This window comes from Malurus melanocephalus, unplaced genomic scaffold (genome assembly GCF_030028575.1).
Source record: "Malurus melanocephalus ecotype Western Australia unplaced genomic scaffold, MMel_1.1 scaffold_220, whole genome shotgun sequence".
In the NCBI taxonomy this organism is placed as follows: domain Eukaryota; kingdom Metazoa; phylum Chordata; class Aves; order Passeriformes; family Maluridae; genus Malurus; species Malurus melanocephalus.
Window position 1 is genome coordinate 789,730 of NW_026623452.1, and position 25,138 is coordinate 814,867.

At 43.0% G+C, this 25,138-nt stretch overlaps 1 protein-coding gene across 6 annotated transcripts; it reads right to left on the reverse strand.

The window, feature by feature from the left end:
- Positions 1 to 4,169: 4,169 nt before the first annotated feature.
- KLHL24 (kelch like family member 24) lies at positions 4,170 to 23,864 on the reverse strand. Of its 6 annotated transcripts, none has more exons than XM_057374262.1 (8): positions 23,696 to 23,864; positions 21,705 to 21,801; positions 17,361 to 18,348; positions 12,184 to 12,368; positions 11,150 to 11,268; positions 9,921 to 10,109; positions 9,318 to 9,506; positions 4,170 to 8,123 (listed from the first exon to the last, which is right to left on the reverse strand). In XM_057374262.1, exons 3-8 carry the CDS (start codon positions 18,278 to 18,280, stop codon positions 7,923 to 7,925), a joined length of 1,803 nt encoding a protein of 600 aa, XP_057230245.1. In that variant the 5' UTR covers positions 18,281 to 18,348; positions 21,705 to 21,801; positions 23,696 to 23,864; the 3' UTR covers positions 4,170 to 7,922. The 6 variants fall into 6 exon arrangements, with proteins under 6 accessions (XP_057230245.1, XP_057230242.1, XP_057230246.1 ...); XM_057374259.1 differs by having other exon boundaries at positions 23,657 to 23,864; XM_057374263.1 differs by lacking the exon at positions 21,705 to 21,801.
- Positions 23,865 to 25,138: the final 1,274 nt, after the last annotated feature.

The window sequence follows — 25,138 nt, forward strand, 5'->3', positions numbered from 1 at the left end:
GGGGCTCCCTCAGGGCAGAGCGGCCGAGCCGAGGGGGCAGTGGAGGTCCGGCCGCGCTAGAGCTGGGGCTGTAGGCAGCGTGGGCGCTCGCCCGCGGCAGCGGAGAAACCGAGATGGGCGACCGGTCGAGATCTTGTAGGGAGAGAGGGAGAGACTAATGGAGTGATTTGATCCTGACTTGCTGCCTGGAACAACGGTGTTTTAACATGTAATAAAATCTGGGGAAGACTTTTTAATGTGGAAGTTACCTCACGAAAGGATGATCGGGGTGCTGCAGTGTGTCCAGAGAGGGGAATGGAGCTGGAGAAGGATCTGGAGCACAAATATGATGAAGAGTGGCTGAGGCAGCTGGGGGTGTTTAGCCTGGAGAAAAGGAGGCTCGGGGGACCTTATGGGTCTCTACGAGGTTGTAGGACAGCAGCCTTAAGCTATGCCAGGGGAGGGTCAGGTTGGACATTAGGAAGAAATTTTTCACAGAAAGGGTGATAAGGCTTTGGAATGGGCTGCCCGGGGACCTGGTGGAGTCACCTTCCCTGGAGGTATTAAAGGAAAGACTGAATGCGGCACTTAGTGCCGTGGTCTAGTTGTCAAGGTGGTCTTCAGTCACAGGTTGGACTCGATGATCTCTGAGCTCTTTTCAGCCTAATGGATTGATTAGCACACAAGAAAGGTCTGGACTGAGGGATGTGCATCATAGCAGGAGCCCCTGCTGCATGGGCCAGAATTGGCAGCCCTGGCTACCCTCAGATAGGCTTCAAAAAACTCTTATACCATACTTGGTGGTCACCATATTTCATATCCTCTCAAATCAGAACTAAACCAATACGAATGAGTGSAGTTAATGCCATGGTTTGTGTTTGGCTCTGGCCAGGTTGCAACACCTCTCAGGTGCAGCTAATGGCATTCATGCTTTGGTCTGTGGCAGTCTCATTTCATGCAGTGAACCCTTCACCAACRTAAGTTAACATCCTGCTCACTCATGGATTTGTAAATAATTTATAAAGCCACTAATTAGCAAGTGTATGCTGAATGTTCAAAGCTTATCTCTCTCTTAAAGTCATCTTCTCTTCTGATTTCAGGATCAGTACTATCGTCTTTGACACTACTAGCCTTTCTTTCTGTCAGTCAACAAACATGAACTATGGCAGATCAATGGAGAATGTTCTTAAAGTCAAATTAGTAYCCTGCTCCCAAGCAATGTCTGTAATATAGTTCAATTTTATTTTCTTATTTCTGCTTAATGGGAAGAGCAAGAAGCTGTTACTAGAATACTGCCACCATTTGACTGTTTAAGACTTAAAATATCTTAAGGTGGGCTTTCCAGCTGTCCAAAATATTTCCATTGCTCTGCAGTCTGTGAATTCCCTTCCATCTTTTTTTCCACATTACTTCTTTCTGAAGTAAGCTGAGCATCTGCAAGCATTGAACTCCATCGGTACTTGCTTGTGGCACTTCAGCAAGAGCCACTCTGTGGCTGTACCCGAGCCTGGCCCCTCTGAACTGCAGCAGGCACTGCTGGCCTGCCACGTTTTCTATAGTGCTCTAGCACAGTCTGACCTCCCTGCTCGTGGGATCTTGAGACAGCCAAACCTCTGCTTTTAGGAGAATAAATCTTCCACAAGATTCCTTCCAACCCATGTTGATGCCAGTCACCTTCCCAATCTTTTGTTACCTTTTCTTTATTTCCCATGCTGATTTTGCCTTCCAAGTCCATTCACATTCCTTCCCAGTACCCAGGACTAACAAGTATTTCACATCCTGCACCTCTCCCTTTTAATTTTTTGTTTTCTTGTTTAYTCTTCTGCGCAGCCTCCAGCTTGCTTCTATTCCCCTCTGTGGAAAGTTCCATGTTGAAAACAGAAAGATGAGCAGGAAAAATACCTAAACTGGGAGGCAGGAGAACAGAGAGAGACTGCACAAGGGGCAGAATCCAAGTTAAGTGACCCAAAAAGAAGGGTGTTTCCTCCTTGTACCACTGAGCCCCTACCCTGGTACTTCTCATAAACTAAATAAACCACAGTGAACTATTCAAAAGGCAAATGTTTATTAGATACATTGAACTTTAAAAAACTTTCAAAGAATTATGCAAGAAATATATTTAAATATAACAGGTGTTATTGCAATTGTGCTACATTACAAAATCACTTTTCTACTGTCAGCACAATCTGAAGACCTTAATGTTATATGCGAGATACATTACATTGACTCTGGCACACAGTAAGCGGTCTGAGCTTTCCTTTCTAATGTCATTTGTGCTGCACCAGGCTGTTCTTGAGGACAAGAGCAGCTCTCTGTGGAACTACAGCTTTTATGTTTCAGTAAATAAAGGAACTGGCAAGGAATAACAAGAACCACTGTTTTCCTCGGCAAAAAAAGGAAAATCAAAACATGATTTCAGGCAAAAATATCATGAGTAACAGTTCAGGAGGTAAACTCTCTTTCCATAGCCAAGTAGTTCCTATTAATCCGACTCCAAAATGCTACAGGTGCACCAAAAGGAGAATGACTCATAGGTCCAGCATTTACACAGATGAAAGTAGTAATAGTACATTACATTCAAGTCTCTTGATTTGCTTATTGCCGTGCTGCACCACATTATTGCTTCATATTTTGTATCTTGAACAAGAGGTTGATGACTTCAGAGAGTTCAGAAATATCAGAGAGGCTACTGACTAATACAAGAAACCGTATATGTTAAGGACAGGAAGTCAAAGACTAAACTCAGTCCTTTGTCACTGGGGTGTGCTGGAAACAAAAAATAGAAAAAAACAAATACTGATTTCCCTAGATTAAATCTGCCATAGCACTGTAATAATGGAAGCATTATAGGCATATTCTAAACAGAACTTTAACTGCTCTAATCAATGAATGGCAAGATTTATTTCTCCTAGGTGGACATTACCAGTCTGGACAGTAAGACCAATCATAATAAAGGTAACAAACTGGGAGAAGTAATCCAAGCTCTTTTTCACAATAGATAAAAATATAGGTGAATTCAAGGCACAGGTATTTTCAAAATCAGCACACATTATTTTCTTTGGAGCTAATAATACAAACTAAGCCATAATTACATTATTAACAAGCTGTACACAGGGCCTTTATGTGCATCACTTGTAACAGCATTATCCGAAAATGATCACAAAATTATTCACATACAGATGTGCATACATAAACATATGAGCATAGACTGGATCCCTACAGTAGAAAAAAAGAAATGTTCCTGTAAATAACTTACAGTTCTTAATAATGTTATCAGGGCTGAATGCTCTGAGTAACATGAACTTGTATATAACACTACTTAGGGAAGAYAGCTGACACAAAGCCAGTGTGCAGAGAATGTGGAGTCACAGCAGGTTTGGGCTTGGTGCGAGGCTGCTGGTTTGTGGCAATGCTCACAGCACTGACACCATCATGAYCCATTTTTATTGATGCCATCTGAAATAATTCCATACTGAGGAAAAGTTGTGTGCTAAACATATTTAAAAAAAAAAACCCAAAACACTGCTTGGCCCCAGATAACAGGCTCCTGCTTAGAAATTTCATCTTACCCTCTAGGCTCCTTTTCTGAGTRTATGTTGCTCAGATTTTTTTAACCAGGCACAACAAAGCATTTCATTTGTACTTCCTTGTGTACTTGAGATTACATTCAGATTGTGCCTCACAGTGATCAAGTCTTGTGAGTTTCTTAATGSTCTTGAATTGATTTTTGCTATCTTCAGTTGTAAAAAAGAACCCCACATATACTTTCCACTTGGGCAATTCAGAAAAACAAACCCCTGGCTTTCCTGAGCATTGCCACTAGCAGACYATAAGCATATCTGCATCTTTATTGCTCCAGCCGAGTTCAGGGAATTGACAAACATGGAACATTTTTACCACCTGAGTTTCAGCATCTGGAATTGCAAACTTACGAGCATCCAGAACACCTTGGTTTCAGCGAGCCCAGCCAAACAATAAACCCCAAAGACAGCGTTTCCTCCTGCCATCTCTGAGYCCGCTCCAGTGCCTTTCTCCTGTCTCTGCTCTTTGGAGCTGGACTAAGCTGGGGCTCTGCTGGCCAGCACCCGCTGTGCTTCGGGCAAGGGGGAAACCTCAGGTCACAGGCAGTGAATGGGCCTGCTTCTTGTTCTGGCCTTGCAGCAAGTGAAAGAAAAACAGCATGAACAGTGTTTACCTAAGATAATGAGGTGAACTCAACTATTTTGAGGAAGAAACTGGAACAGGCAGCAGTGTCCTTGCTCTCAAGCACAGGGGACCAAAGCTTCCTCTGAATCTCTGTTACACAGAGTTGAGCATTTYCTCTTCTTCCATCACCAGCCTTTCTCAAAACTTTGCAATGTTAAAAATACTATTTTAAAAGCTTCAGTAAATTATAAGGSTCCATATCAACATAATCTGCATTAATGTCTCTGCTTCAAAAGAGTACAAACAAAGCAATCTTTGATGAGAACTGCATTGGTGCAAATTAAAAGAAAAAAATAATAGTACAGTCTGGACCCCTTAGTGCTGGAAGGGAAAGCAGAATGCCTGATCCCCAAAATGCATACCAGACACACAGTATAAAATGATTYATCTGATGGAACAAATGGAAGAGATTCCACAAATTATGTCTAYTTAACCATTACCAAGGAGAGAGCCCGCAGGTACAACCATGGTTACAGGCAWTGTCCTGTGGTTGGTGGCTGTAAAAGGGGAATGCTTCAGCAAGAAGCCAAGGGCTACAGGCTGCATGTGGTGCAGTGTTCAGTAARAGATTCAGAACCTTCCAGAAGCCTGGCTGCAAGAAAGCATCAACTGTCTTTTCAATTAACATCACACTGCTAARAACAGAAATGGACATCAAAATGGAGAAGAAAAATATCTACTCATTTCTGTTTAGTGGAGTGAAGACACTTCTTACAATTTATTCTTCAGGTGTGACTTGGAGATGCTTGAGCCCTCTTCCCATGGACTGAAGTTACATCTTTGTGCAGGTGCTCTAGAGTTACCAAATCCACTACCATTTATGTGGAAATATTTTGATTAGAGTAGATGACATTAATAATTTTCTCTMCTAGCTGAGACAAAGGAAAAAACTAAAACCAACTTGCTGCTCAAGCCCATAAACTGCAAAYATCTAGATATGCATAAGAGTGAGAGTTTATATCTTGGAMTTTATCTATACCTAAGTGAAATGCRTTGGAGAACAGGTGGCTCAGGAATGCAACTTCCAAATTAATGCATCCTTCTAGAAAAATGGTAAGTTTTCAATAAATCAAGGTCAAATTTTTCTTTTCTAATACATCTAAAAATAATTGATGTAACAGAGCAGGCCATAAGTGCAAATTATCTACAGAGTTAGCAAGCAAGGAAAAAAAACTCACTGCCTGTTTTAAAGAAATCATTGCATAAGTAACTGCCATTCAGCAATGCTCCACACCTGTAACTGTTCACCTTTGACACAGGTTCTCAAGAACTGTAAGCAGAAGTTTTCTGCATCTACATTTCTGCATTTACTGGATCGTTAAACACTATCATTTTCAAAAAACAGATAACAGTAACAGTACATAAATTGTTAAAAAAGACAACTAAACTATAAAATGAATCTTCAAAATTATGGAAAGCAGTATYTTGTTATTTACAGAGTAGTGCAGTATTATAAACACAGATTAAATGACACTTCTACACCTACAGAATAAGGACTGTTTAGGACAGCATGACAATCAACATTACAAATCTGAATACAACCAAGAGGAAATCAAARGAAAGGAGGATATTTTTCAAATTGCATCTCTAATTAAGTGCTCCTATAGTCTTTGACATTTTCATTTACAATGATGGCACAAGCTATATACACTGTTAGTACATAAAGTCAGTTACAGGGCAATTACCATTGCMATCAACAGACCTTATTCACAGGTTCTGAAATTGCCATTTTGAAGTAGAACTTGGTGAGCAAAAACAGATGAAACTTAGAAAAGGATTAATTTATCTGACTCATTTGTCTTACAYTAYCAAGGGATTTTCTTTTTAGGGCAAYGTGAATGTACATGCTCAGGACTGACCTCCTGATTACACCACTGATATGTAATGACTTAGATTTTATCAGTATTCTTAACATATCCAAAGCAGTGTTTGGTATTCAGCCAGAAACTGAAATTTGTGTCCTTTCCTGAGGTTACAAGTTAACTTTTCCCAAAGTGCAGCTCCCAGTGCTCTTTAAAAGTCATGACCATGTTACTGAAAATGGTGACTCCTAGTTTGGCATAGCTTCACTGAGGGTCAGAATTTCCATCTCATGAAGAAATACTCTGGGAAAACAGATTAGGAAAGTCCAGTGGAACAAACAACGTTCCAGAGATGGTGCTTGTTTTCACCCTCCTGAGCAAGCACAGAGACCAGAACCCTGAGGCCCGGGCTGGCTCTGMAGGGGTTTTATGGGTTTTTTCTGCCCTGGCACTGACCAACTTCCCTACTGGCTGCTGTCCTCAGAATTCCTTTGAAAGGCAGTTCCTGAGGTTTTTGGTGATTTACAGGAAATTGGTATGCAGGCAACCCTATTCATTTTTCAACTCTCAAGTGCTATTTCTGTTTTTATGAACTTTGTGCCTCAACTGTACAACTGTATATGGAAATAGAGTCCTAGTACAGAAATCTAGGGAGGACTTAAATACCTTTACTGAAAAAAACCCAAGGCAATAACGGAGGTGCATCAAAATACAGATGCTTCCAAGGCTTCAAAATTATCCAAAACATGTCATATGGCTACATGGACAGGTCCACAGATATTTATCTGGTGATAGGAAGGACCTTTCCAGAACTCTTTTATCTGTGGCCAAGCAGCTCATACAGTAGTTTAACTGTGCTACAGTGATTGTCTGAAGAAAGGCCAAGAAGTACTTGGTGGATACTCTGCCATCTCTGCAGATGAAACATGCCAAAGAACAATTTGTAGGCTGAAGGGCACAAAATCAAGTCCCCACCTCTAACATCAGGTAATTTATAGTGGGATTCAGAAAACAGGGAGAATCCAGAGTTCAACATCCTTTATTTCTTAAAAAGTTCAGACATTGCAATGAGCAAAGAGTGAACCCAGTAATTTTCAGCCTTCACCTGTACTATTCAAAAAGGTAAAAACTGGGATTCAAACTTTGCCTCACAGATGCATGCCTGCACTCAGTGGTTTTCCATGTCATGTAGCCTTGTACTTCTGATGGACATTTATCAACACTATGAAAAAGTTCCACAGGGTTAAGGAACACAAMCATCACTGCAGTGTGTTGTAGTGGCTCACCAAACAACCAATTTTTCCTCCGGAAAAAATCATTCCTCAAAAGATTCTCATATTTGTCCAATGTAGCTTGTTTTGTTGATGTTTTGTTTTTGGTTTGGTTTTTTGGTGGGTTTTTTTATTTTTAATTTCAACCCATGCATGAGCTGACATAAAATCTACTTGGTAAAGCCAAATAATCTGCTTGTATGAGTGATGCATATGAATTATAACTGAGCTTTTAAAATGGCAGATAATTATCCTAGATGATTCTTTGGGATTTACTTGCTTATGTATTTTTCCCATTAGCAGAACCAGAAACACCTTGCAGATATTGTTTCTTAGGACACAGGCAAAAATSCTTGTGAAGGCACTTTTCCCAAAAAGCTTTTAAGATTTTAATCACTAATCACACACAGGGCAAACTTTCTGACCACCAGTACAGTGTACTGCTCTCATATCAGAGCCCACAGCAGATATAACTGAACTCTGGTTACTGGGTAGATTTGTAGACTTGTTTTGCAAGTTAAATTAACCCTTTTTCTAAAGGCACAGGATATAATTTTCATACGATGCTTAGGCAGGGAATTCCCACTTCAGGAATCTTTAAAAAGCCTGTCTTGCAGCAGACCACTGGATTCATTCTTCTTCGTTTTTCAAGAAAAAAGAAATATTACAGTTTAAAGCCTTTTTCATTATATCTATGAATGGTCACACAGCCATGATATGATACTGGCCTGGGCATGGCTGCTACTCCCGTGATAATGCCCGTTGCAGGGTCATAACAAAGAATAGTGTCTGTGGCTTCACCATTTTCCCGTCTTCCACCAAGGATATAGATTTTTCCATTACACACAGACATGCCACAATTCTCCTGTTTCAAGAAAACACAAGGGAATACGTGATTATTTAAAAAGCAAGACTTGATTAGTGTGTGTCTGCCCCAGTGCAGGAGGGCAGCCCCGTGACTGCCTTTCTTTAACAGCCTGGCCTATACTGTTCCCTCCTGAAAGGGCCAGTGCAGAGAGCACAAAAATTAGGGAAAGCAGCAGCACAGTCCTACAGAAAAGGCTGTTTCAAGTCTAAGCCTTTACTACACTCAGCTCAGACAAAGGAAACAATGGAATACAACTGAACATTGTACTTACCATTTAAAGATCTGAGATAGAGAAAGGAGGAGAGAACAAAGGTTTTCAGGAGAGGGACCACAGTAGGTACTACTAATGCAAAGAATGGGAACAAGGAGAAGCACCTTAGAGGAGTAAGAGATGATGAAGAGGGATGTARATGGGGAGAGGAAAAAAAGGCATGACTAAAAAAGAGTGCTCAAGAAAAGACRATKCTATGTCTTACTTGAAACAGAGATMGGATTTTATTTCTTCCTTAAAAGCAGGCATGGAGAAAATATTCAGTTAAATAGAGAACACAGATCAAAACAAAGGAACAGAGGAAAGGYTGGGGAAAAGAACAAAATTTCTCTGGAGGTAATACCATAGAGTATGTGATTGGTGTTTTAAAAACATGAGGAAATGAAACTACTACACACACACACTTCACTACTGAGGGGATATGTGCTCAAATCTTGCTCAGTGACCCCCATATGGAGTGACAGAGYTCTCACTGCTGAAGTCAGACACTTTCTGTGCTATACAGTGGGGCTTTTTCACACTGTAAAAACAGCCTTTAGTATCTCCTGTTATACTGAAAGGCTTTAATCAATTAGAGGAAAATTAGTACATTCAGTCTGAATTAAAATACGCAACAGAATTCGACAAAGATCATTTCTAGGCAATGAAATCATCATCCACTATCCAGTTACCCTGTTCTTCCAGTAACAGCTCTCAAGCAAAGCCTGGACTGGCTAACAGTGACACCCAGCTGAAAAACTGCTGGTTTAGAAATGTCCTCTTCTGTGAGGTTTTGAATTACACAGATGAAGAGGTAAAGCAAGAATGGAATCAGAGATGCAATTTCATCAGGATTAAGCAAATGTGTACTTATTTCATACCAAGATAACAGTGCCAAAAGTTACCTTTCAGCTGTCTATAGGTGTTTGATTGTTAATTACCTGTCTGCTGAATGTATTCTGTACATGCATCCAGTAGTCCTCAATGGGGTCGTAGCAGTAAATGGCTTTGGTGAGCCCGCCAGCAACGTAGATCAGGTTGTTTAGGGACACGGCTGTGATACATCTCTTGGCAATGGGGATGGTTGCACGGAGCAACCAGGAATTGGTATCAGGATCATACGACTGAACCTGGAAACAAGTACATGCCTTTCAGACTGAAAGCCCAATTGATGGAACAGCCTGGCATGCCCATATGTTACACAAGGAGAGACAAAGCAGCAGTACCTCACCAACAACAGACTCAACRTAAATACAGATCCATCTATCARAAGYTTTTTCATATGCACAATACTTGAYAYTATTCTCCGAACACTCACACTTAAGAATTCACAGAACTTGCGAAGCCAATGACATGAGCAATGTATCCAAGAAAAAGACCACAGCAACAGTGTATCATCCAATTAATATTTGCTACTCTGTATTTTTTGTGCTAGAATACTCCATTCACCAAAAACCAGTTAAAGCCAATGTGGAAGATCTGATTTGAAATCAGCAATGCTGTTTGTTGCGGATAGAAGATGCAATCAAACACAACGAACTGACCTTGTCAGAACAGGTGTTGTCATCAGGGCCACCCCCGATGACAAAGAGTTTGCCCACACAGCTGGTGACAGCTGGGGAGCTCACAGCCTCCTTCAGGGGAGCCACCTCGGTCCAGCGATTGGAGAAGGAGTCGTAGCACTCCACACTGCTCAGGCGGTTCTGCCCATCGTATCCTCCAACCACATACACCTGCAAAAGGGGGCAAAACTACCATCATTTTATGTTTACAGTGGGGTTATATTTAAATACAAAAATTAATTCATTTTAAGCTCATTTTTTTATGTTTGTTCCTCAGATTTTTAATTTATACACAGGGGGAGAAGAATATGGTCTAAAAATAACAGGTAAAGACTCCCTGGAGAGTTCCATTYAGTCACATGTGGAATGACACTGCAAACACATGCCAAAGCATMGTATTATTAATACTGCAATAGAAACTTCCTAACTGAATAGCATTTGTTACAAAAGGCATTTCTCTGTATTTTTTTTCAGACAACATTCAACAACAGCAGCACCAAAAGCCCATCTGAGTTTAACTTYGCTTTTTGGCATTCTGCTTTTTCCCTACTTCCTTACAGAAATCTTTCCTCCTCTCAGTTTCTTAACTCTACTTTCTTGTCTCTTCTTTCATATTTAGGAAACAGAGCTCCTCATTATTTGTGTCTACCTTCTTCCTCTCTCTGCCTGCTTAGCTGCAAGTTTCACCTCTAAGAARTCCAAGTGACAAACACCACATGCACATCTTTCCTAACTTTCACTAAGGGAGTCCCAACTAGTGGGTTTTTGTTCAGGCACATATGCCTTCAAAATACAGGAAAACCTCCCATTTCCACACTCCAGGTTAGCTTAATTTTGATATTAAATAAAACTGCTGACATTCAGAGTAGTTTCTGTTAATAACTACATGAACTGTTAGACAGAACTTYTGAAACACAGGCAAATCCAGATGCTCCTTTGCTTCCCAACAAATTGCTTCTTAGAAATAMGCCACTTCAATGATGAAATGTCCTCCCCAAAAATGAGTGAGCAATAAAATGATTTTCATGTCCATGAGTAGTGTCTGAYTGATGAAGAGCCTAATTGTTTAAAATATTATTTCATTTGAAAATATATGTTTTAAAAAATATTTGATATTAAATACAAACTAATACTTAAGTGTTTTCTCCACTATTTTCTTACATACAATAAACATTGCCACTATAAAAAAATTAAAAGTATACTTCTCTTACTTTACCCAGAAGAACAGCCATTTTATGTCTCCATCTGCCTTTATTTAAGGAGGCAACTCTGATCCAAATGTTAAGTTGAGAGTTATAAATCCAGACATCCCGGCTATTGATTCTTCCACCTTTGAAATAAAACATATGCCAATATGAATAATACTGAATGGGTAATGCTAACTTKTAACASGACCCTCTAGAGTGGACAATGAAAACTTTATATCCCCTTTTGGGATGTAATAAGGATCTTCCAGTATTTATATGTTACACTGAAAAAGTAATTTCCAGTGGATTTCAAAGATGAAATCACACAGTAAATTGTCTTCCTTGTTTTCCTTCCACATAACAYGCTGACATCACATTAGATTATTTCTTGAAGTTGGGATGCATTTTAATGGCTTTTGCCCAAGCTCTTCAGGTTTCCTGTAGTGCCACTACCTGGATAAGACTCTTGAAATCCCATGCCCCTGGCACATCCCTGCCACCCAGTGCTCCTCTGCCCGCTCCGTGAGCATCTCCTTTGTTTTACACTTTGTTCAAATGACACAGGTACACACACCTGAGGGGTCAAYTTMTTTGGTTAAACTAACACACAGAGCMTGGTGTCTACACCATCAGCTTCATCCTATCATTTCCTCTTGCTCAAGGACTGAACACGTTGCTGGGAAAAGCCTGCTTGGGATTTTTTGTCTCTAGTTTCCCAGCTGTTGTTGCACACAGGCTCCTGCTGTATTTTAAAGCAGCCATAAGCYGGTCTCTTGAAATACAATTGATATCCTGGAATCAGCTGTAAAAAACTGCGGATTCATGCCAAACAAAACCTCCAGAAAATGYTTTTGTTTACAGTAAGATTATGCTGGGGCTGGTGTTCACCATTTACATCAGAAAGTGACTTTCAGCTGAGCTTCTGGAAGTTCACAGTACGAAGATCTGCCACACTACTTAAAAAGCAAACCAAAACAAAAACACCCCAGAAAGAGGATATAACAAAAACCAAACAACCAAGCAAACAAAGAAGCCTTAAACTTTTTAAGATTATTCACCTGAAACAAGAATATCATTCCGCAGAGCACACACCGCATATTCAGACTTGGTAAACTCTGGAAGTTTAGCCAGTGACTTCCACTCTCCTGTTACAGGATCATAGCACTCCGTGTATGGCAAATTAAACCCTCCAACTCGTTCACAGCCTCCAACAACAACTATCACCTCAGAATAACCAGTTGATCTAAAAAAGTGAACACAGAAAATTAAGATGTAGGAGACATTCATTAGTACATGAAGGCCAAACAACATTGTCTTCAAAACTATGTGAAAATCAGAAAAATTACTATTTAGCTTGAACTTCCACAACAATGAAAAAGAAAAAAGATGAAAGAGTCATTTAGCGAACAGGTTTTCACTGTTTCCAGCTGTCTCACTACACAGCAGGTTACCACACTGACAGATGTCCTGTGTAAGTGGTGGAGTTGCACTGCTATGTTCTATTTAAATCCATGTAATTAAATAATACAAAAGGAAAGCCCTTACTCTAATAATATTTTTCCTTTGACTGTACACATAGATCAGAAAAAGAGTTCAAGCAAGGCTTGAGACAATGACATGAGCAAGCTGTTTCATAATTATATCAATCTTCATTCCCCCCCAGAGCTTTACAAAATTAGTAAAACTTTACATAGTCTAAATACCACAAATGTTTAAAAGCAGAAGGAATTTAGTCACCAAAATAAGGAAAACCAGAAAGACCTTAGGGCCAATGCACAGTAAAACGAAAAACAGCAGTGGAAGGAGGAAACATTAAGGAATACTGAAATAAAAATTCAAACCTAAACCCAAAAATTAAAACTCAGTGTGAATAAATTAAGCATTAGACAGCCTGTGATGTACTCAAATACCTCTTTCAGTTCTATTCCACACACTCATTCTCCTTCTACTAACCAGATGCTTTTGCATTACACATATTCTATATTCACAGCAGTAACAAAACATATCTAACAAAAATTAATGCGCATTTGAATGCAGAGAATCAATCTACTATCTTTGATGTGCAAATCAAATTGCGACCACCTTTATTCCTCCTCTCAGACTTAYAATTTCTTGTCAGCATTTGTCAAACTCCTTTCTTGTCAGGGCATTTTSAAAATAAAGCATTTTGCACTGACATAGTTWTTTCAAGGACTGCTTTCATTTAAGCAAAACTGAAAGCAAGATTGACTTTATTTCTGATGAGCCTTTTTGTTGTGTTGTGCTTTGTACTATAATCCCACCGTGAATAGGAATCTCACAGAACAGACACTCATACCATTGCTGAGTACTGCAGTCTTCTCTCAAAAATAAAGAAGACGACTTAGGACTGGATTTGAGGTAAAAGTTGCATGATCTGTCCCTAAAATTTCTAACGTGAACTTACTTACACATACATACACCTACAAATCCTGATGAGGCTTTCCCTATTTTGAAACATCATGAATAAAACTAGTTAGCCCTTCTMTCCCCTTGTCACCACACACCATAATTTAAATATTCCATATATATTTCTACTCAGAATATTATAAATAGGCAAAGGCAATGCTAAATGGTAACACCCTACAGGATGATATAAAGAAGATGTGTCTGAGGAATGGCASGTACGCACCTGAACCCGGCAGAAGAAACTCTTGTCAGCTGCTCAGCTTTGAAGTCATGCTCCTTCCTGGTCTCTATGTATTTACTGTTTACTGGTTTTTGCTTTTTTGAGGAACAACTCTGAAAAGAATCTCTCAAAGGGTAAGAGAGGGGAAGTTCCTGTGCCAACAAAGCATTACCCAGGAAAAGAACTTCCATAAAAGCAGGACACTTATCTCATAATTTGCCTTAGAAGCAAACCCAAATACACCAGCTGAGTACAAAGAGGTTTGTCTGTGGATTACTTTCTAGATTAGAATTAAGGCCTCCACTCACTCACTGAAAACCTAACTGTGCCAGATTATCAACCTTTGGTTTAAAACTAAATGAACAAAAAGTCTTTGCTGAACTGCTGAAAAAGTCTTTATGAATTGCTGGATGGAGGTTTTCTCTCTAAGAGAATATTCGTTTAGCACAGTATTTCAAATTCAAAGAGAACAAGAAGTTTTCCAAACATTTTAGTACCTATATGACCATATTCCTCAGCTAAGAACAATTTTCTTCATTATATTTTCTTGAATGAGTCTTGCACTGGGTAGGTTTTATGGTTAGTTCCAAATACAGGGTTTTTTTCAAATGACAGAGAAAGGTTTTTTAAGCAAAATGTAGTAGGAATACACAAAAAACCCCATACAGGCAAAGGCTAATTCCAGAAAAGAACTAAGGACATATTTAAATGAAGGTTAGAAAGAGCTGTGACCTCAACCAGCAGTACAGGAAGCCCTCCTGGTAGCCCTCAGAAGAAACTGTGTGAGCAAAKTAACACAGGTGCTAAAAAAGGCTCTAAAGGTTCCAGAAGAGAATGTCCCACCACGAACAGGGGCATAAAATAGAAAAGCAGGAGTGGAAGACAATCAACAGTGTCATACAATTCCATGCATTCCCAAGAGCAGGWTTTCCAGGGGTCCTCCTGATGCCACACACACCTCTTGATGAGGTGAAAACACCAACCAGCACARCATGAGTTGCACACAAGAACTTTCAGTAGTTCAAACAGAATACATTCAAAAACCACGGTAAGTTCAAAAAACAAATCACAGAAATTCTGGTAAATAACTGTTTTTTCCTTCCACACTGTTAAATCACTTTTGGGTAGTAAATGAGACAGCAGACAAAATACAAGGTGAAACAGAAACCCATCTCTGAGTGGGAAAAATAAGAGACTACATTAAAGCTTTCCAAAGGCAGCCAAAAAGGACATGTTAAAATGTATAAACATCATAATTTCTGGTTAAAGAGGACTCTCCTGTATTGTTAACAGTTTAACAGAAGCTTTGGTGAAAGTCTGAAGATAACTTAAAGCACACAGAAGGAAGAGGCCCTGCTGGTTTGGGTATGGAAATGTGTCACAGCTCACTGCTTGCTCTCAGCTTGGAGATTTGCTGTGCAACASGTCCAGGAGGGACAGGACAGCTTACAGGGAGCAGGAGGGACAGCCTCAAGATGTCACTGTGTTGTTACAAGTCCATAACTGAAAGGCTCTTTCAGAAAGACCTGCATTTGCCAACGATGCCTTAATAGCAAAGAGAACAGYTGTGCCACACTTTAAACTTTTACTTACATCAGATAACTCTTTAGTGGCTTCAAAAAGAAATGAAAATCAACTTGTGAACTGCAATATAGTCAGTTCTTTAAAAAAAAAAGTAAAACCCACTCTACCTGTGGGTGCATTCATACCCAGACAACCAATTACAATAATTTATTTCCCAAAGTTTCAGTAAAAGCACCAGTGTAGGAATTTTTTATCCTGCAGCCTGTCTCTTTTTAGAAACAGTTTACATAGAAAAGACATTGGATGAAGGCAACAAAGAAGGAACAGAGCTCTCCACCACCCTTCCCTCCCCAAACCCCCCCAAAATGCCCAAAAAGGTGTAATGAAAACATGAGGGAAGGGGGACTTGGCAACTATTTTAAAACATGATCTCTTTTTGCTATAGGCAACAGAAACAAACAGACAACAGAAACAAATGACAAAGAACTATTCCATGAATGTAATATAGAAAAGGGGAAAAAATTCCTGCTGGGAGGCCAGCCAGTTTTYCTCTTTGTAAATTACTTCTCTTGTTCGTGCCTACTCAAATTCCCARTGCAGTTTAATAAACTCAGCAGCAAAACCAACAAACCCCCCTGGCTTCAGAAATCACCTGTATTAGGCAAGGTACTTYATTTGCAAACTGGAGCACCATTCCGGGGATGTTCAGATTCTCAAGCACATACACCCCACACACTGACACACTTCTGAGACTCAGTGTATTTGCCTTCCTTAGCCAATTGAGTAAGAAAAGCAGAACAAACACCAAACCAAATACTGCAGCTTGCAGCCCCCAGCAACTGTCTGAATTCCCATGATCCCTCCTTCAGGCCCAGAGTCAGAAACAATCACTGCAGCAATTTCCAGACTGCCCTGATCCAAATGCTTCCAAAGGCCCCCCACAGCAGTACACAGCTTAGAAAGTCTGGGAGCAAGGGCTGCAAGCTTAAGAAGAGTTCCTTCTCTCATGGAGGACTGAAGACTGGAAAGCCACTAATGGGGCAAACACTGCCAAGTATTTTTTCCCCCCCTTAAGCAAGCCTTTTATACCTGCCAACAAAATAAAGGTTCCCTGCACAGTGACTGTACAGCAACCACATATGAGTAAGAGTAAACGAAGAGGAGTAACTCCTAACACAATCTGTTTGTCTAGACCAGACCATTGCATCACCTTAATGTAACATGATTTTATAAAATACAGCTTAAATCAGCTGGAGTCAACTCTAAACTATTGTGTCTACTATCAATGACATGAGACTGGGAAAATATTTTTAAGGAAAAAAAAATCATAATAACCATTGCTCATAAATGCCACTAATGGATCCTTCCTCATTTCTTCTTGCAACCTCAGTCACCTATTTGTGTAACACATTATTAAGTGGCAGCAATTCTGAATTACTAAAATGTCACAGAATGAGCATGAAATTCTTCAGTAACTGTTTCATGATTCTTCAAAAATACAATATTTGGTTTCTTTACAGTTAAGAACCTGTTGTTCAGCTGTCTATTACAAATACATGTGCTACTCCATCTGTAAAGTATTTGTGATGTAGCAAGGAAATGCCCTGAATACATAATACCCCCATCCACATCCTTTGTGGTGTGCTGTACATTTACTTACACAACTTTACAGAAAGAAAGATGGGGAAATGGAGTGGTTTACCTGCCCCAGCACAGTAAGCTCTCTTCAAGACACTGCTACTGTATGAAATACCTTAAGATCTCCCCTGGCAAACCTTAAGAAAGCATTTTACTTGCAAGGGAAGGTAATTTCACTTACCTGAATAGTTGTTTGTTTGAGAGCAATAAAGTGCTCTGTGCAAAATGACCCATTTATGCACATTTTCAAGAGATGCGTGAGCTTCATGCATGTGGGAAAACACAGAAGTGTAACCACAGMAGCTCCAGAATTTAGCAAAATAAAATGATGTGCAAGAGAATTTTCTCGGGGCATGTGCATATCAAACACCTGTACATCAAATTACGCCCTTCTGCAGAAAAAAAAGGTTAAAAAAACTTCCTCACCTGCGTGGCCTAGTTCTGGGAGACATCATCTCGTTTCCAAGGATATGGTATCGCCTGGCTTCGTGCAGCAGCTGATAGCACTCTGGGGAATTCTGAATCAGCTGGTCCACCTCCACAGTCTGAACAAAGTAGTTGGGGTGCAGGAGCGGGAGCCTGACGTGTGTCAAGAGCTCGTGGAGCACCGGCCGGCGCAGCTCGACCGCGCGGTACACCCAGCGCATCACGGCCTCGAACACCATCTCCTCCTTACTGATCACCAGCTCATCGCTGCAAATGTAATCAATAAGCTCGTCCTTCCCCAGTTCCAGGAATTCTTCGTGCTGGGACACATCCTCAAATGTCTGCAGCGCGAAATTCCTGCACTTGGTGAACAGCGTCTTGAGCGAGTGCGTATCTGCGAAGCGCTGGATGCCCAGGCAGTTGCAGGGATCCAGCTGCTCCTCCAGGAACTTGGCGCAGGCATCGCGCAGGACGCTGATCTGGAACAGACTCGACGTTTCAAAGAGATACTGCACGTTCTCCGTGGTGATTTTCACCTTGCCCGTGTACACGTACTGCAAAAAGCAATCCATGGCTTCGGCAAAAATGCCGTTGATCTCCACCAGCATCTCTCTGCTCTCCCTGTGGTCGTTGCAGAACATGGCTCTGAAGTAGCTGCTGCAGGCCGAGAGGACGGCGCGGTGGCAGGGAAACTCCCGGCCCTCCACGCAGATGATGACATCGGTGAACAGCCGGCTGTCTCGGAATTCATTGAAGATCTGGAGAATGCTTTCTGCATGGGATGATCCCGAGGAGAAGTCGAAAAACTCAGGGCCTGACAATGATTTCGGGTCCATTTCAAAAACTTTCCGCTTGGTTGCAGGGGAATCTCGTATCCCGCTCTCCTCTCTATTCAGTCTGCGTCCCAATATTAGTACCATTGTTACATCAGTTGGCTATAGAGTCATTGAGAAAAATTCGCAGAGTTTCTCCTTCTCAGTGCAACGGTCTGAAAAATTAAAACACTTSAGTATTCAGTCTGGCACATTCTTAGCTTCATCACAGGAATTAGACAAGACATTTGCTTGCTCACTCTAAGAACTGGTGCAACTGTTGACCTTTCCTAGAAGTGGCACGGGGCAAATGCGTGTGCACCTTGCACAGGGCAGTGCAGCCCTGTCTGCACCACGTTAAATGCAAAATATACCCAGAAAACAGCTGTCCTGGAATGCAATTTCTGACTGCCCCGGCAACGCTGGTACTGCATTGGTGTTCAAGATAAAAAATCTCAAGATCTACGCTCCAGCACATCACCTGGCTGACAGAAGCAAAGATTTCCTGGATAATGATCCGGAGCATTGACTTTTCCCTTTTTTCAGTGTAATCCTCATTTCAGCTGCATCCTYCAAAGTACTAATAAAATAGCATTAGCAAAAAAGGAGGGTGGAGAGGAAGACTGAAATTGTAGAAGCAAAAATTTAATTGAGTAATCATTCCATTTTCATTATAAAGTCTATCATAATCAAGTCTTATAACACTAGTGTTAAAACAATCTGATCTCAACAAATGACCTTGACCATAATTTTTTACCTGTTCATTCCTAACACGTAAAAATTAGTTCACGGATGCTCTATGATTCTATTAAAAATTMATGTCAACTGCTAGCACACAGAATAGAATGGTGAATTACATTTGTTTGTGTAAAATTACTGGAAATATGAACAAAGGAYAACTTGGTGAGGACAGGGAGATTTTCTGTTTCCGAAGTACTCCGGCAAATAATTATTAGCAGGACTTTTTTCCCTGAACACCTTCCAGTTTCAAGTACAAGTGTAAAGGTTCCTCCCAGCATGCAAACACACTCACATTATCAGAGACCTGAAGTTGCAAAAATCAAAYACTMMAACGTTTGCATATGCCARTATTAAAGTTTGTAKGTGAAGAAAATGCAGCTGACTTTGCAAAGAGTGCATGTTTGAGGTAGTGACTTCAACCACAAYGGGGCTTTTTGCCTCTCCTGAGCATAGAAGTGACCTGGATGACTGTTCACCCAAACAAACTGAGSCAGCAAGAGGCTGGACAAAACACCCTCTCAGGCCTGACATTGGTACRATTCCAAATGCCTGYAATACTTATTTCTACGTCTACAAGGCCACAAACKGAATTATTTTAAAGTCTATGGAAATTTTTTCATGCCTCCCAAAGGTTTTATTTGTTTTCCCTGAATGCACAGTCAGGAAACATCAACTCCTCACGGCAACTTCATTTCCTGATGAGCTCCCATCCTCAGAGCTGCAATTACCCAGTCCCAGACTGGCCACGTCATCACTTAATATAGAACACAATGAACGTGCTTTTTTTAAACAGCCTTTTTACTGCCTTTTAAACAGCACCTTTAAAAGGCACCATCTGAACAAAGMRCAAGGAAAGAATGTGTGCTGTACCTTAACTCATTGAGAAAAGAGGTTCTAAAACTATCATGTTCCCAATAAAATTTTTTACACAAATTTACAAGGTAAATTCTTGGTATGGGGCTCATTTACCCAATAAAATATGTAATTTTAATTTGACTTAAAATAGGACCAGTTGTCACTTTGATGCCTGAAAAACAYTGTTGCAATGAGCTATCTAATAACTGATTGCTTCAGAGAGGCTTTAACGAGGCACAAATGGACAATCTGATCTGTAGCTGACATTCTATCCAATGTATTGCACAATCATTTCACCCTGTAATGACACAGGCCGGATACAAAACAAAAACAAAAGCCACCCGCAGCACCTCACGAGCTTTGCTGCTAAAACCCTACCCCCTACACCGAAAATCATCCGCAACTAACTACATACTACTAGCATGAGAAAGTTGGCAGAAACAAAGCAGCAGCAAAGGGAACTGTAAGAATGCAAATATAAATATAAATACAAATCCTAAAGGCTCAATTTCAGCATCACAGATTTAAATCAGAAGAACTTCACAAGAGCTAATGGACGTTTTCCAAAGAAAGTTACCCTCAAATGAGAAACAAGAGCCTGATACATTGCATGTAAGGGCAAAACACAGTAACTAGGTAAAGATCCTCCAAGATGGTATCTTYCTCATTATGTGGGAAGTTAAGACAGCACCGTATTATGCAATCACTAATAAAGAGAAACAAGAGCTCTGGGTTACAACTGCTCACTGAAGGAAGTAATGTCTTCTTTATGCTTGGAACATCACAAAACAAGGGGTCAGGAAATGAATTTTTTTAATATCCTAATGGTTTAAAGAAATGCAAGAACAAAAAAATTCCACAGAGTAAAAGCTAATCAAGGGGACAGATACTGTAAATTCACAAATAACGTACTAGAAAGGAGAAATAATTCCACTTCATTGCAGAACTTACTGTTTTTGAATGCACTTTCCTTCAAGTTCTGTCCAGTTAATTACTTCTGCAGGTTTGCTTCAGCAAAACAATTTCACAAGCCTATCAGTAACARTGTCACATGTTCAGCTCTATCTAGTATACGTGTGGCCTTCCCGCAAATCTTGCTCTGGCAGTTTTAAAATGTCACCTTCCAGCTGCCTGCCCCAAAGTAGGAAAGGCAGAGGAGAACCTGTGCCTGAGGCTGAGACAGTGTGCAAAGGGGGGAGATAGAGCAGGATAGACCTGTCTGCACCTTCCCTGTATGCAGAGGTACTTACATGCCTTACCTGCCTACAGACCCTGCATTGTAAAACACCAGTCATCTACAAAATTTAACACTCAGATCTCTTCAGTAAGTTTAGACAAAACAAAACTACATTCACCCATAGAAAAATACAGGGGAATTACTGGATCAGACAAAAAATAATACAAAATCTACTTGATTGCTTGTCTGAGCAAGGGTCAACAAGGATAGATTTTCAACCATTCAGAGTTTGCCCATTTAAAAACTGGAAAGGAAAAACAAATCMCACTTCCAATCAACAGGTTCTAAAAATGCTTTACAAACACAGATGTGGCTCTGACATGGATGTTACCTCACACATATGTATTTCTGAGTTAAGCTGGGTTCACCAGGAGTTCAGGTTCCTCTATTTCCTTCACCTACACTTGTCTACACAACCTGTTCCTCAGAAATGCCGTAAAAACCAAATTAAGAGGCTGATAAAAGAGATCTATAAAATGTTTTCCCTGACATTCTCCTACGCAAAATACTCTTACACTGCACTAAACTCCCATTCCTCCACTGCGACACCCTCCTGTGTGTTACCCCTTTCCCTTCACGCACAGCGGCGGTGTTTCTGTCACCTGTGTGTCACCGAGCTCCCGGCGCCAGGCCCTTCAGCAACGCCCTGTCCCCAGCTGTGCCTGCAGAGCTCGCCCTCGGGGTGGGGTTTCTCAGTACCTGAGGCTGTTCTGGGCTCCTGCGGTGCCACTGCGGCTGAGAGGTGAGGTCCGGCCGTGCCACCGCTGCAGCACCGCGCTCGCCTGGAGCTGACYGCCTGTCAGGGGAGAAAACAGGCGCTGGGGAAGGGGCGGGCAAGGCACAGCCACCAGCACAAGATGAGCCCTGTCCGCTGTCACCTGGTGTGCTGTGAGCAGCACCCCGAGAAACGAAACTCAATATAGGAACGGTATTGTCATGGCGAGGCCTGGGAAGTGCGGCTCAGGTTTGGCACATTCCGGTTATTCTGTGATTGGAGATAAGGCGRTGGGCAGGCTCGCTTCATCTCACGTGTGTGCTTACCATGGAGTCAGAGAAAACAACCTCCCCTCTGCAGCACCCTGGCCAAACCACAGCACGTGCTCTTTTTGTTTTGAAAGGAAGAGGGGGGTGGGGAAAAAAAGCATAACCTTTCCCTCTAGCAAAAAGAACCAAACTAAAAACTAAGTTTTTTTTATCTTTCTTTGTGATACGATAAAGACCAAAAAGTTGTTGTTTTTAGAAGACTTTCTAAAAATATAAAAATTCTTGCTTTACAAAAGAAATTGAAGACCTGAATGTCTAAGATGAAGTCTTTAGGAATACCAAGTAACTAGTAAACAACACAGTGATCAAGCTGACTGACACAGTAAAAGTTAGTTGCACTTGAGTTGGTTTTTTTTCTAATGTAAGACACCCTTTTGATTTTAAAGAAAAAAGGTCAAAATTCAATAGTGACCAAGGCTAATGACACACACACACAAAAGCCTTGAGTGCCCTCAAAAGTCACCCAGTAAAAAACAGGAACTGTTTTGGACATGAGAGTCATGATTATTAAGTAAAACAAAACAAAACCAAGCATCGAAAAGGGACACCTTAAAACTGCAGAATCCTTTATTTACCGTTTTGTAAGCGAAAAGGTCCCTCAGTAAAGTACACACCCACCGAAGAGGGGGGAAGGGAGAAAAGAAAGCACACTGCGTAGTATTTATCCATGTAGGGGGAAGAAACCGTCAAAAAGTAACTATCCTTCCCTCTTTGTTTCGCTGTCGTTCTTGCACGTAACTCACACTTTGTTAMACCGAACCAAATCAGAGCCTGAGCCCCGGCCAGTGCTCCCAAGGCTGCCGGGGTTCAGCCAGATGCCAGCACATCCGACAGCGGGCAGTGCCCGTCGGGCTGGAGCACGGCCCGGCCACCGGAGTGRCTGGGAGCCCAGCGGGCAAAGCTGCAGACCGGACCCGCCCGCGCCCGGCCCCGGCACAGCCGGGCAGGGAGCCCGCGGGAGCTGCCGCGGCTCCATCCCAGGGCGTTGYAGCCGCTCCCGCAGGGAACATCGCGGCCCCGAAACCGAGCGAAGGCAAGGAAAGCGGGGCCGGAGGCGGCGGCACAAAATGGCTCCTCCCGTCCCGCCCTCCAGCTCACCTTCACCCCGGGCCGCCCGCAGCGCCCCCCCGCGCCCCGGCCAATCCGCGCCCGCGGCCCCGCCTCCCCCCGCCCGCCGGCCCAATCCGCGCCCGCGGGGGGCTCGGGGGCTCGGGGCAGACCCGCGTTACGAAACGGCCGCGGGCGGTGCGGGGGCACTGCGAGCCCCCCGCCCGCTCTGCCCGACGGGACGGGACGGGAGGGAGCCCAGCCCAGCACCGCTGCGCGCACGGGACCGTGGCGGGGGGGAACACCACCACCACCAGCACACCGCAGGACACACACAGCCGCGGGTCCCGGGCTCCGGCGCTGCCAACAGCCCTCCCCCAACGTGGCACCGCCGCCGCGCGTTGCCCGTACAGCCCCGGACGCGCTGTCCCCGCCGCGCCACTAACGGTGCCGGCCTGTCCCGCGTCTCGGCCCCGCGCCCCTGCTGTCCCTCAGCGGCCCCCGCGTCCTTCCCGGGGATTCTCGGCCCGCCGCGGAACATCGCACCCCTCTCTCCCCACCTTCACAGCCGGGAGCGCGCCCCGCCGTCCCGCACTCACAGCCGGGAGCGCGCCGTGCCGCTCTGCGCCCCTCAGGAGCCGCCGCCGCCGGGGTCGGGTCGTGTGCGTGGGCGAGCGCGGAGCGGAGCGGTGCGATCCGGAGCGGTGCAGCGCTCGGGCCTCTCCGCCGCCGCCGCCGGTCGCGCTGCCAGCGCCGCTCAAAACAAAGGGGCCGGCGGGGCATGTGACCTCCGAGCCACCGCACATGATGTCACCGGCTCCGCGCGGCCCTGGGAGCTGTAGTCCCGCCGCCCCGCCCGGCGGCCGTCAGCGTCCCGGGAGGAGCCGGGGAGAAACMGAGGGGAAGGGAGAGTGTCGGCAGCAGCAGCGATGGACGGCAGCAGCTTCCGTCGCTGCGAGCTCTTRCCACCGCCGTCCATTTGCCGCGGTCGGGGAGCACACCCCGTATTCTCCCCGAGTATACCCGACCCGCCCCGGGAGCTGGCAGAAGCTTCAGGTGCATCGGGATGGCACTTTCCACAGGGACAGTCCCTTGGTAACAGTCCCTTGGTGACAGTCCCTTGGTGACAGTCCCTTCGTGACAAGTCCCTCTGTGCCGGCTCTGTGGCGCCCAACCGAAGCCCTCCAGCAACAGCCATCTCCGAGCCTGAAAATGGCACCCTGTCTTGGGGTAGGTGTTCAGACTATATGACCAAAACAKAAACTATTACATGAAAAAAATTAACCAAGAGAGAATCTTTACCTACCCGAGCTACAGCTCTGCCCAATTAATTCAGAATTTCCAGTTTCTCATCAACAGTAACACAAAACAGAGTGAACCTGTCACTGCCAGCCATAGAAAGCCAAGGTCATGTTTAAGCTGGGATATGGAGGCACAGTTGGGGGTCACAGTGGTGGCAGCCAGTCAACGGCAAATATAAAAGCAGGACCCTGGTGTCATCACCCTGCAATTTCATGAGCAGGTCTGAGCCTGTACTGGAGCCCAAATTCACTTCACATCCAAAGTATTTGGACACTGGCCCATGCTCCAGCACAGGCTGATGGAACATGCCTGGGAGTATGGAAATTTATTTTTGTTCTGCCCTTTAGCATAAGCAACTTGCAAGCCAATAATGCACAGTAGCAAGGCAAGGGCAGGGACATGTAAGCTTAAATTAAGATCATTACCTGGTACTAAATGAGGCTTTATGCAAYGTCGTGGAGCTGATGTAGGCAGGTAACTGTGTTCTCCTTCCTAGAAGGATGATCTCCCACTCTGGACCCTTTCTGTCAGGGGAAAAGAAGAAATACAATTTCTTCTGTTAGCTTCCCCCTCCTTTGCTTTCCTGAATGTTGGATATCAATCCCAGGCATAATATATCTTTACCTTTTGGTGAACCTCACCAGTGTTCTGACCCCAGGATGTTCTCCCTTGGCCCTTCCCGGGAAGCCGTGTGCTCTGGGCAGTAGCTGACTGGGCTCTGTCACTGAAACTTGAAGAGG